Source organism: Hyperolius riggenbachi, chromosome 6 (genome assembly GCF_040937935.1).
Source record: "Hyperolius riggenbachi isolate aHypRig1 chromosome 6, aHypRig1.pri, whole genome shotgun sequence".
In the NCBI taxonomy this organism is placed as follows: Eukaryota; Metazoa; Chordata; class Amphibia; order Anura; family Hyperoliidae; genus Hyperolius; species Hyperolius riggenbachi.
In genome coordinates this window covers 214,062,658-214,076,573 of record NC_090651.1, presented here as the reverse complement: position 1 = coordinate 214,076,573, position 13,916 = coordinate 214,062,658, and the positions used below count along the sequence as shown (strand labels likewise).

At 43.5% G+C, this 13,916-nt stretch overlaps 1 protein-coding gene across 8 annotated transcripts in view; it reads left to right on the top strand.

Moving 5' to 3' along the window:
- The window catches only part of LOC137521307 (sorting nexin-19-like), a 317,109-nt gene that overhangs the window by 47,920 nt on the left and 255,273 nt on the right, over positions 1–13,916 (top strand). For all 8 annotated transcript variants that reach the window (XM_068240401.1, XM_068240400.1, XM_068240399.1 and 5 more), the window contains exons 4-6: positions 479–579; positions 6,338–6,457; positions 9,199–9,329. In XM_068240401.1, coding sequence (XP_068096502.1) covers positions 479–579; positions 6,338–6,457; positions 9,199–9,329 — 352 coding nt within the window. The remainder of the gene's footprint in view (positions 1–478; positions 580–6,337; positions 6,458–9,198; positions 9,330–13,916) is intronic.

Here is a 13,916-nt window from a genome sequence, read left to right as displayed (position 1 = left end):
CCCCCCTACTTCCCTTTCATGTCATAGGTAGCTACAGGTGCCCCTTAGCTTTAGGTAGCCTGAGCTGCCATTGCATTTTATTCTTAGATCCTAATATAAATACAGCAGCTATGTAGTGATAAATGTCTGCTTGTCAGCTTTGTGTAGTTCATTTTTAACTGTTGCTGGCTGTAACTATTTATCCGTTGTTTACATTCCTCTGTTGATACAATGTTATCACCTGGGATTTGGTTCTCAAGCTTCCACTGCAGAATGAAGTGCTGTGTTTAACTGTTTGAATGCTGTTCAGCTTAAAAAAAATGTTGCTGATAGTTGGATTAAGGCTATAAATAATCTTTTAGAGCAAAGAAGAATTGCTGAGTTTCAGACCACTTTAACATAGCACTCTACAGTACCATAAGGTCAACTTGTCTCTTAGAAAGGATTATCTTATGCTAAAGTCTTTTTTTTCCTCTTTTGTTTCCATTGACAATTTCAGATATCAAAGGGCCTAAAAAGTTTCTCCCAGACCTGCCATTTGGAAACATGGATAGCGAGAAGGTGGAGGCACGGAAGAGTTTGCTGGAGTCCTTTCTAAGGGTCAGTACAGAATAGATGCTCTGTACAACACATGACATAAACACATTATTGCTAAAACCACCATCAATCTTCTTGAAAAACAAATTAGATTTCAGTACCCCTAGCAACACTGTACGACATTCCGTTTCATGGGGAGTGAAGGGTTTGGGGACAGCACGGTGGCATAATGAAAAGCACTCTTGACTTGCAGCACTGGAGTCCTGGTTCCAATCGCAGCCCGGGCAACATCTGCATGGAGTTTGTAAGTTCTCCCTGTGTCTGCATGGGTTTCCTCTGGTCACTCCGTGTTTTTTTTCCCCACACCCTAAAGACATACAGACAAGTTAATTGGCTCCCCTAAATGGGCCCCAGACTACATGCACTACACGATGCATTATTATTATTTATTGTATTTATAAAGCGCCAACATATTACGCAGCGCTGCACAATAGATAAATGGGTTAACATACAGGTAGAACATACGGAAACTCACAACAAAACAAGATCATGCAAATGATTTGATAACAAAACAGTGTCATAGGTCAAAATAGAGACTGGTAGGAATTAGATTGTGAGCCCCTCTGAGGGTCAGTTTGTGAAAAGACAATATAATCTGTACAGCACTATGGAAGATGTAGGCACTATAAAAATACTAAGTAATAATAATAGTCCTACAGGGTACTCCATATTGACCATTTAGACTGAAATGTATGTTACATCATCAGGAAAATTGCTTACTGTCACGTCTATTTCTGTATAATTTGGCTGTAGATTTTGCAGTGCTGAGATACAATTGAAATAGATTGGGCTCGATTCACAAAGCGGTGCTAACCTAGTTAGCACGCCTAAAGGCTTTGGGCATGCTAACTAGGGTGCTAAGTAGTTAGCATGCACAAAGCATCAAAAAATTGTGCGCAAAGTTATGTGCTGCACTCAAAATGTTGCACCGTTCGTGCGCTAAATATGCACGAATGGTGCAACATTTCACGTGCAGCGCAAAACTTTGCGCGCATAACTTTGCGCGTGATGTGTTTCACGCGCGAACAGCTGTTTTAGGCGTGCTAAGGGACTTTTCACAGGTGTGCTAACAGTTACTACCACTTTGTGAATCAAGCCCATTGTGAAGAATAAACATTTAAAGCTAATGTATCTCCAACTATAAAAAAAAAATTAAAAAATCCGATACTCACCAAAGGAGAGGGAAGGCTCTTTGGTCAAATCCGCCGCCGCGGGGACTTCGGAAGTCTTCGGGAGCACTTGGGCTCCCGAAGGCCGGCGGCTCCATACTGCGCACGCGCGAGTACGTCATAGACATGCGCAAGTGCGTCAATGACGGCGCTCGTGCATGCGTAGTATGGCGCGGCCAGTCTTCGGTAGCCCGAGTGCTCCCGAAGGCTTCCGAAACCTCCCTTCGGCGGCGGAAGTGCCAGTATTTGATCGAAACGGTCGAATACTGCTACGGGGGATCCTGAGCGGGAGCGGGCACCGGGAAAGGGGGAGGGGCTCATTAGGACCGAGCCTTCCCTCTCCTTAGGTGAGTATCTAACTTTTCTTTTTTGTAAGGTGAGGTTACATTAGCTTTAAAAAAAAAAAAAAAAAAGCACACAGAGAAATGCAGTGACTAAGAAATAAAATGCCAGTTTGATAATGTTCCTTCTAAACACTGCAGTGTCCCTTTGCAGAAAACAATATTGTATTCAGTGTAAAAAGGTGTTCCTGCATTTTCCCAGTTATTTTCACTGGTAAAATTATGCATTTGAACAAGACTTGCAAATGAGCAAATGTTACAGGTTTGAAATGCATGCTGCTGGTACTCCAACCCACCTAACTAACATCTTATTTCCAACAGCCAGCTACCATTTTCTGCATGACTTCCACCCCTTCCAGCCACTCACTCTTTATTTTATTCACAGCTTACATTTATTAGCTAGCCACTGTTTACTTAAAGGACAGATGGAGTGAGACTGATATGGAGGCTGCCATATTTATTTATTTTAAAATATCACTCGCCTGGTGCCCTACTGATATTTGTCCTCAGTAGTGTCTGACTCAGACATCTGAATTAAGCATGTGGCAAATGGTGTCAGACAGTCAAACCTCTAGTTTGTATGGTGGTTCAGTGGCCCTGGCAAGTTATTAGAAGCAGAGGATCAGCACGACAGCTGTCGTTTAATTTACTTCGTTTAAAAGGAAACAAATTTCGCAGCATCCATATGCATCTCACTTCAGGTGTCCTTTAAGTACCTCACCCCCATTTCTTTCTCCTAGCATTTTTTTACCCGAGGCGAAATGTGTTTGTTTCGGACACAGAAGCATGTTAGTGATTTCATCACATGCCTCTGTGTCCTTCCTTCTCTCCTGTGGCCAAACCCCACCCCCCGGCTGCTGCATCATCTCCCTCGAAATTGCCAACAAGGAGCTTGTCAGCCGCTTAGAAAAGGAAGGGACATTCTTTGTTGGAGAGGGATGCCTTTAGCATGCCCTATCGGTGCGTTCACTACACCCCTTTCCCACCTCTGTGGACTTCACTGCCTCTTCCCGCATCTGCTATGCCGCTCCCCGCCCCTCTTCACTGTTTCCCCTCCTCTGTGTGTTCTACGAGGAGAGCACAAAGTAGAGCTGTAGTGTCCCATGCTCCCAGTCGTGACCTCCCCCCCCCCCCCCTTTGATTTAAATATATAAATAAAGGGTGATAAGGACTTGATTATTTATTTGTTGTATCTATAAAGCGCCAACATTTTACGCAGTGCTGAATCAGTTATCCGTTTACCTGTGTTTTGTCTGTGAATTTTCTAATCACATTTTCAATCTTATGGGAGAGGTTGATCAGAAGAAGTCTGTGCACTCCCTTTGCTTTCCTCTTTGTATCTGAGAATGACTTAGTTCTCTTGAAATGGCTGTACTATTCCCCACTCACTGAGTTGCAAGAAATAAGACCAAGACCATGGGAAACGAGCACAGATTGTTTCCATGCACGAGGCCCTGGTTTACAGGTTCATCACTTTCACTAGAAGAACTATAATAGGCAAACTGAACACAACTACCCTCTAATCCATGTACGAGCACCATAAAATAAAGACTCAGACATTTGGCCAGTGAGAGCTGCTTGGTGAGCCAGGAAGGAGTGAGCCCAATTTGTGATCAGGCTTGATTCTCATTCCTTTATACATAACAGAAGACCATGCCAAAGCAAAGGAAAATTAAACTGAAGCCAGATATAGAGCAGGCTAGGTTCACACTACACTGCAGATACAACATGGATAGTCAAGGCAGATATAACCAATTAAATTGAGCTCCACAGACCTATATAACTGTTCTAGGTCTGGAGATGACAACCATGAACAGAGTCACACCACTTCAATTCTACAATATATGTCTAAAATAGCTGCGTCTCCATGTCCAGTCGTCTCTCAAAAAGAGTACCATGGGACACCCCTCCAGGAGCTTGTGTATTTGTGTATAATGGTTTATTTGCTGTCAGCATAGTACAGTGTAAAAGCGGTTTATTTCTCCTTGACATTAGCCTATATACAGACTCAGAGCTGCGTGGCTCCTGCTGGTATGCCACTTCCTGGTAACTCTGCTGCACGAGCACTTGATTCACTGGCTGTCACTCGTTGGGCCAAGCCCTGATACCTGCCAGATGACAAGCATTGTACACACGTGAGGACTAAGTTCACACACTATGTGTTGTGTAACACCTGCACTACAACCCAACATAACTCCATGCACACAACACAGTTTACAGTGTCCTTGTTATTTTTTATTGCATGAAGAACTGCAATGTAACATGCAGGGTTTTGTATGCTATCCCAAAACGCTCAGTAGAAAGTGCCTTTGGCTAATATGATGTGTTCCAACAACAAGATGGTAACATGCCCTTACAATTGTATGGATGGTGTGTTCACATACAGCGTCACAGCTTGAAATTATGCACATCATTTGAACCAGAGCTGGGACAAGGTCCTCCAGCAAGACTGAGGCACCAAATTGCGCCCCTCCATCCCTCCCACCCACCCCAGCCGTCACACATGATTGCTATTCGACTAAATCGGAGATCCCTACAACACCTTAATCTCTAGTTATCTGGCTTGCTGTCACTGCCATGTATCCCCTTTTCTTATTTCTCTCTGCTTCAAACACAATAGGGGAATAATAGCTAAGTGAGTTGTGCACCACCATCTACACTGCACCCTGAGGCTGGAGCCTCTCTCGCCTCTACCTTGGCCCCACCCTGATGTGAACTAATCCTAAGAGGCACAAAGTAGTCTTTAGTCCTGGTGAGTGGTGACCCTAGTGTCTGGACTGACCACTTTGGAAACCTTTTTTAATATACATGTGACTTTGTCTTTGGTGGTGTGACTTTATCTTTGGTTAGGTAACTAAGTGAAGTCCATGAAACTAAACTGTCAGGAGACCTTTTTAGTAGCTTAAAAGGACAGCAAACTACATGAAAACCATACAAAGGCATGAAGGCAGTAGGTCAGAAGTCACCATAGGCTGTCAGCCAAAAGAGGGAGTGTTTCATGTTAGCTGAGTGTGAGCAGGCAGCTTTCCGTTCATGAGAACTCTGAAATGAAGGCGCAAGTAGTTTCCATTTTGATTTGCAAAATCTACTTTTGTGTGTGTACAACTTTATAACTCTAATTTAAATTTATGTTGTTTTATGCATATAAAACTATGCCAGGACTGGGGTTTTTATTGCAAGCGCCATTACTGTGCCTTTCTAGAAAAGCCTCAGTCACAAAATAGCATGGGCTATGATGTGATATTAATCATTCAATATTGTTCTGGAAACACAAACTAACAAGTGCAAGCATTTATGAAGTAATTCGCCCTGTTTGATAGTGTCCAAATGGAACAGTGGTCTCACAAGCTGTAACGTCACAAAGGAACAAATGTTTATTTGATGGATTTTGTTGTCTAAAACATCCAAATAAATAGCAAACCATTGCCAAACATGCACGGCTTTCAGCTTGTTTACTGTGAACGATGAGCGTTTTTCTACACAATACTGTGTAGGTGGTCTGTGCAATGCTGGCATACACCAGGAGAGAATTAGCTAGACATGTGGTACTATGTTTAGCTTCGGCTACGTTCCAACCAGGGTCCTTTTAAGCTCCACTGGTGCCCAAGGGCAAAAATCACCTCCACCCACCAGTAAATTCTACCCTTATTAAACTGCCCCCCCCCCCCCCCCAATCTTCCCTCTCACTTGTGCTGTGCTCCCTGAGGCCCCTGCATCTTTTGTAGCAGCATTGCAACTCACCTGTAGCGATACACTGCTCTGTCTGTGCTCACCGTCCTTTTCCCTGCTTGCTGCCTCTTCTCAGTGACCTAGCTCATGTTGTACATAATGACATGTCATGGAGAAGAGGCAACCAGAGGGTATGGAGATGCAGCAACACTCTGGGAGAGGTGAGTTACAACCCTGCCAAAAACTGGACAGAAGCCCCCTTGGGGCACATGTCTAGGGCGAGGGGGAGAAGCTCAAGAGTTGGGCACGGAAGCGCTTAGGGTCCCTGGGGCAATTGTGCCTTTTCCTTGAGTTGTAGTGCTGGCCCTGATGCCAGCTTGTTTTCTTCTCTGTTGGCTGTGATGGCAAGTTTCATTCCTCATATTTGTACATATATTGCAGTTTGTTGATTCATATTTTAATGTACAAACTCAGACCTAAGCAGGCATACTGCAGAGATCGGTACTAAAAAATTCTGAGGGTCAAGATTACTACAGTTAACCTTGGAATATAAACCTTTTAACAGTGTTTCATTTTGTGCAGCAACTTTGTGCCGTTCCGGAGATTGCCAGCAGTGAGGAAGTGCAGGAGTTCCTGGCCTTAAACACTGACGCCCGCATTGCTTTTGTGAAGAAGCCCTTCCTGGTGTCCCGAATCGATAAGGTATCACAGGAGAATATTTCATACAATCTACAGTTGTGTTCAAAATTATTCAACCCCCACTGAAATTGAGTGTTTTGGCCAGTTTGACATTGATTTAATTGTAAACAAGATGACTGAAATGATCAAAAGCAAAGAGGCACTTGTAAGTCAGACAAATATAACATTTATAATGAAATTACCACAGATGTCTTTTCTGTGCTCGCATCATCAGTTTTATTCAACCCCCAAATGACATTTATTCTTAGTACTTAGTACAACATCCTTTTCCAGATATAACAGCTTTTAAAGGTGAAGCATAGCTTGATACAAGTGTCTTGCAGCGATCTACGGGTATCTTAGCCCATTCTTCATGGGAAAAAGCCTCCAGTTCAGTCACATTCTTAGGCTTGTGCGCTGCAACTGCGTTCCACCAGAGGTTCTCAATCGGATTTAAGTCTGGTGACTGCGATGGCCACTCCAAAATGTTCCAGCCTTTTAATCTGCAACCATCCTCTAGTGGACTTGGAGGTATGCTTGGGATCATTGTCCTGTTGAAAGGTCCAATGTCTCCCAAGCCTCAGGTTTGTGACAGACTGCATCACATTTTCATCCACTATCTCCTGGTACTGAAGAGAATTCATGGTACCTTGCACACGTTGAAGCTTCCCTGTACCTGCAGAAGCAAAACAGCCCCAAAGCATGATTGACCCCCTGCCATGCTTCACAGTAGGCAAGGTGTTCTTTTCTTCATAGGCCTTGTTCTTCCTCCTTCAAACATAGCGTTGATCCATGGGCCCAAACAGTTCTAATTTTGTTTCATCAGTCCACAGAACACTATCCCAAAACTTTAGTGGTTTGTCCACATGATTTTTGGCATACTGCAGTCGACTCTTCTTCTTCTTTGGAGACAGCAAGGGGGGCCTGGGAGTTCTGGCATGGAGCCCATCATTACGCAGTGTGCGCCTTATTGTCTGAGCTGAAACTTCAGTACCCGCATCTGACAAATCTTTTTCCAGTTCCCCAGCAGTCACATGAGGGCTTTTCTCCACTTTGCGCTTCAGGTAGCGCACAGCAGTCGAAGTCAGCATCTTCTTTCTGCCATGACCAGGTAGCGTTTCAACAGTGCTCTTTGCTTTGAATTTGCGAATTATGCTTCCTATGGTGTCTTTTGGTATGTTTAACATCTTTGCAATCTTCTTGTAGCCATTGCCCTTCCTGTGAAGAGAAATCACCTCTTATCTTGTCTTCATGGACCATTCCTTTGACTTCACCATGTTTGTAAACACTCCAGTAAATGTCTAGAAGGAGCTGAGTGTCGCAGTCATTTTAAATCTGCCTAATTGGTGCTTATTATACTTGATAGCTGTTCGTTAACATCCACAGGTGTTTTCAATACCTGATCGAAAACACTTGAATGAACCTCTGTTCTTAAGAGTGGTAGTCTTTTAAGGGGTTGAATAATTGTCAATGAAGAAATCACCAAAAAAAAAAACATTTAATACTGTATTACAAAAACAATTGATGTCATTTTTAGTTACTTTTGGTTCTTTAAAAAGTCCTTGTAAGATTTCATTCTGAACACAGTCACATATGTACACTAAATTCCCTAAAACCCTTTACAGCATTGGGGGTTGAATAGTTTTGAAAACTGTATTTGCACATCCAGGGATTTAGATACATTGAACAACTTTCCACATTACAGGTTGTTTTGTTAAGAGATGAGATGTATCCCTGTTGCCCATGGCAATCAGACGTTGCTTTCACTATGCAATAGAAACTTTATAGAGAAAAGTTGCTATGGGGAACATAGATGGCTTATCGGTTTCTTTTATGTATGAAGAGAATTGGGTTTTGATTAAGTTTCCTTTACTCTTGACTATACCTTAATTCTGCTGCTCCACCCGGCTACTTTTTCATGCCACCCGGGTGGAAAAAAATTCTGGGGAGAACACTGTGCTGTAATATTCTGTACAGTAGGTAGTTCCACACATAGCATGTTATAAGAAAGGGTTGGTCATGTGTGGTGTTTCAGATCAGTGATTTCATTCTTCTTTATAAGATTCAAAATCTACACAAGTCATTTTTTTTATTGCTGTGATGGTACAGTGACCTTCTCTGGACTCCACTTAACGACCGCCTAACGCCGATAGGCGTCGGCAGGTCTTAAGTGGTTTTCCATGGAAACGGCGGCCTTTCCATTTCAGTTCACAGAGGGTGTCTCCGTGAACAGCCGGAGAGCCGCCGATCGCGGCTCGCCGGCAAAATGTAAACATGCGGGGAAGATATCCCTGCTGTTTACATTATACGGCGCTGCAGCGCAGCAGCGCGCCGTAAGGCAGATCGGCGATCCCCGGCCTCTGATTGGCGGGGGATTGCTGGCATATGATAGGCTGAAGCCTATCCTACAATGCGCAGGACGGATATCCGTCCTGCGCAGCCCATGGAGGGAGAGGGAGGGACGGAGAGGAAGGGAGCGCCGAAAACGATGCGGAGGGGGGCTTTGAAGAGCCCCCCTCCCCGCAAAATGCAGCAAGCCGGCTGTGATCAGACCCCGCCAGCAGGACATCCCCCTAGTGGGAAAAAAAGGGGGTAAGTCGGATCGCCCTGGCATAATCCTGATCTGTGCAGCGGGCTGGAGAGTCCACGCAGCACAAATCAGGCAAAGCATCCCTGGTCCTTAAGTGGTTAAAAACAGATGCACAATGCAACTCAGATTTCTAAACATTCAAACAGTAACTGTTTTATTTCCTTTAATGGGGCAGATTGTGGTGAATGCCATTGTCGACACTCTGAAAACAGCATTTCCTCGATCTGAACCACAGAGCCCAACGGATGAGCTGAGTGAGAATGAAGTAGACGGGAAAGCTCAGAATGACAGCAAGAAAAGTGCCAAGTGAGTACAATGCTTTATGCTAGTGCTTCTCTGGGTACAGTCCCAGAATTTCAGCAATGTTTTACCTATGATTCTAGATCAGGTGTATTTGACCAGGGGTGATGGGGTTGTTTTTCCTTTTTTGCAAATTGTGACAGGCTTTACCTTGAACACTGTGGACAAAGGGGTTTTGATCTTGGTTACTTGTTCAGGAAATGTGTTTCTCACACAGAAGTATATTCTGTATAATGATCCTGAGTACTGTGTTTGGCATGGACACATCTCACTAGCTCCTACTTACCCCTGCACAGTTGGCATGTAATCTGTTTGTGATAGACATTAAGTGGCATCTTTTGCCTCCTGTGGCATTCATTATTGGATTCACAGAAGTCAGAGCAGAAGAAGCAAAGAGCATATTGTAATCATGTCAGCTTTGCCACACATAAACTTTCCACCATGACTATTTTGCATTTAACATCTTCCAGACAATTGTGCTGGTTGTAAACAACAGAGCTTGGCCACCAGCCAGCCTTTAACCGCTGAGACCCACTCCTGGCATGGGGCCCAAAGCCGCACGTATGAATATACAAGTAATAAAGTGCTGCTGATACAATAGAGGCTCAGCTGCTGGGATTATATCTGCCTGTTTGTACAATTCCCAGAATGTGGTACAGCCAAAGCCAGAGGCTCTCCCGCAGCAGCTACAGTACCTGCTGGCCAGTAACAGAGCTTTCTTCTATTTGTTATCACATTTTAGGACAATGCTAAGCAGAAATAGAGGTCCTTAATTTTCAGTAATTGAGCTTTAAATTGATTTTTAATCCTTAAAAAAAAAAAAATTTAAAACAGATGTTCTGTATAATTTTATTGAAGTGTATTTTAGCTTTATTTTACAAACACAAGTAATCGTTTGTTAGAGTGTGCAGCCTTTGCAAAGCCTGCTTGATTTTCTTGATTATAGTCAGTGGTGTAACTAATAATTTGTGCCCCCCAACAAGACTTAAATAGGGCCTCCCATGTTCACACCCCTTCCCTTGCCTCCATTTGGTGACCTTCACAGCCTAGGGCCATCATTGCCTTCACACTTATAAGAAGTGTAGCCACAAAAAAACTTGATCTGGAGGATGGTCCCCTGTATCAGAGGAAGGGAAGGTTAGTAGTAGCCCCCCCCCCCCCACTTCCCCAAGAGGCCCCCCTGTGGTTACAGGGGTTGTTCCCCTACAGTTACACCCCTGATTATAGTATTACTATAATAAGTATTACTGAGTAACCCAGGACAGAATCCATCTGGTTTAAGGTGGCCATACACTGGTCGATGGCTTTCCATCAGATCGACCAACCGATAGATCCCTCTCTGATCAAATCTGATCAGGGAGGGATCATATGGCTGCCTTTACTACAAACAGATTGCAAATCGATTTCAGCTGCCACTGACGCAATTGCCCCCTGCCGCATACATTACCTTCTCCTGCCGGCGTGAGTCCCCGTTCTCTCCGCGGTCTCTTCTCCGGTAATGTATTGCCGCTGGCATCGGTTGTCAGGCATTCGAACGCCACTATTGAGGCACTCCCGACCCGCCGGCGATCGAGGGAAATCTTCCGCACGGATGGAACGATGGGAATTGTCGGGAACAATCGATTTTGGACGGAAATCGATCGTTAAGTCAGCATGTGCGTGACGATTTCACAGCCGATTCGATCACCGTGATCGAATCGGCTGTATATCGGCGGGAAAATCGGTAAGTGTATGGGCCTCTTAAAGAGGAACTTCAGCCTAAACAAACATACTGTCATTAAGTTACATTAGTTATGTTAATTAAAATCGATAGGTAATATAATCTATTACCCACCATTTTTTAAAAGAACCAGCAAATGTTTGTGATTTCTTGAGGGCAGCCATCCTTTTTGGTTGAAAGGAGGTGACAGGGAGCATGAGACACAGTTCCAACTGTCCTGTGTGCTGATCACCCCTCTCAGTTGCTAGGCAACGTGAATAACAACATAGGAAATCCCATCATGCTTTGCACAGCATCAGGGGGGAAAAGCCCGGGCAGTTTTCTTTGATGGGTGGAGCTTAGCTAAAAATGCAGCTAAAAATGATGCTTTGGTAAGAAAAACAAAGTTCTGATGCTGTGAAACTGTTAAGGAAACACCAAGCCTTTTCAATTCTGCTGAGTAGATTTTTAGTCCGGAGGTTCACTTTAACAATTCCTTCCAGTTCTGACTAGATCTTAACAGAGCTAAAAAGCCTTATGGCCTTTTCCCACTATATCAGTTGCTGTCAGTTATAACTGAAAGGGCAACTGATGTGCAAGGTTAATGTCCATGTTTCCTTATGGGTCAAGCAATATTACTGGTTAATAGAGTACTGACCCAGAAGCTGTTTCATGGTCATTGCTCTTTTTAAAATGGAGGACGGAGAATTCCATCGATCACAGTGGAGGATCAGGAAGGGGGAGAGGAGAAAGAGATTGATGAGTAGACTACCCAGGAGGTCAATATGATGTTGTTTTAACTTTTATTTCTCAGTTCGGGTTTGCTTTAACTAAGCATTAAATCATGTGATGAGTTTTCAGACCCTCACAGAAGTACTTTGAAAAGTATATGGAATAAATAACATTTCCATAAAAGATTGCAGAATTAAACCTGGTTGCCATTTAAAATAAGTATACATGTCAGCATATGATATATGCTCTGTAAATAATATGCAATTCCTGTAGTTCTCTATTCGTTTCAAGTTATTCTGGAAAAATGGCTATATTCATTGTCCATTCTTCACATACTGTATGATACAGTAATGAGGGATACAGATGATCTTCCAAACTAAATGAATGAAATGATGGCAATTGAAATGGAGCTGTGACTACATTGAAATCTGATCCTATCAGCGGACAATTTGCTGTATTAAAATTTGGATCTATATCACCATGATTACCACTGTTATTACACCTGCTGCTTTACTGTAATTTAATCTAACTACCGCTGTGGATTTTCAATTTCCAATCCAATCGGGAGACAGTGCTGATCTAGGCAGAAATTGATCAGGTAATTTTAGCTGCATTTGTGTTTTCAGATGAATTTGTAGTGGGCTGATTTTACCGCCAGAGTGGTTCATCTGCTGAATTGTAGCTGATGTAGATGTTACAGAATATTCCCTCGTCTTCTAGTACAAATGTCAGCGCTTATTCTGAAATGTAAAACTTGTTACAAGACAGTGAACTCTCATCTGTAACTTGGGAATTGTGAGAACACCTCTCTCCTCCTAGTGAATCATAAGTGTGTATTTGTAGTCCTGAAATATTCTTTATATTCAACTGCAGAAAAAAACGAATGCATTTTTCATCTGGAAAGGAAAAAAAGTAAACCCCAGTCCAGGCATAAGTTAACAGTTCTTCTTGACCTTAAGTCCTAGTTCAGAATCCCACACATACCTCTGAGAAATGATATCTGCTGACGTCATCATTTGTAAGAAAAATAGTAGGGATGGGCAAGAGCACCTCTGGCAGTCTCCAGAAAATATCCTTGAACTTCGGGTAGTTCCATCAAAGCTAATTCACAAGTTCCATTAAAGTCAATGGGTTAACTTAAAAGGTTAATAGCAAAGCCTCTAAACATGTTAGAACCCCCAAATATGCTAGTTATGAGTAGGAGAAAAGTTGCAACAAGGGAAAAATGTTCCACAATGCCTTGTGATTGTTCAAAAACAGTAGCAGCGCTCAAGGGATGCAATAACTGACAGTTCTCACAGTGCTAGGTAGAATTTACAACTAGCAAACAAGATGAAGGACTGCAGGTACTTTGCTGTATTTTTCACTAAGCACTCATAGTTGTAAGTTGGTAAAACCGACCTAGTTACAAGCTTCCTGAATCCTAAGGTCGCATTCACAGTGGGACGTTGAGTTTTAATGTGACGTTTAAGTGTCAACTCGTTCGCGTTTAGAGGTAACGCACTGCAAACAGTAAGTTACCATAACGCAACATTTTTCAACGCGACGTTAACGTCGCACTGTGATTGTCCTATAGGATTATCATTACAGTGCAGTAAGCTGCGTTATAAGACTTTATAATTCAACACCGTTCTGCAGCTTGCCACTGTGAATGCGACCTTGTCACGGACGGTTGCGTCCTGTAACCGCCCGTGAAGGAAAGCGATCGCACTCGATCGCTCTGCATCGATTGCGCTTCAAATCGATACAATCTGGGTTGAGTGTGTAGGGGCAGCTGCAGTCTCTTCTCACTCAAGAGAGAGAGCACCAGCAGGCTGGATGGCTCTTTTGATATGCTAATGAGCCTAATCTGCCCTGGAGAGCCCTGGCTTCAAGCTGTGCTGATGGCCCATCCATCAGGTACAAGGTGACAAGCATCCTGGCAGAAGCAATCTAGCTGGGGGGAAAGCCAGACCCACTGGCGCCCTCACTGCAGGGGAGATGACACCTAGCTAGCTGCCCAAACTTCAAAGAAGCCTTTGCCTGGGAATAACCTCAGTCTCATAGCCTAATTCATAACTTCCCAGATCTGTCATATTTCTGGGGTTCCTGAGGTAGCAGCGTTGCCAAACGTGGGGGGAGGGTAGCATGAGCCCCGGTGCTGGTTCTGAGGAAGTTTCAGA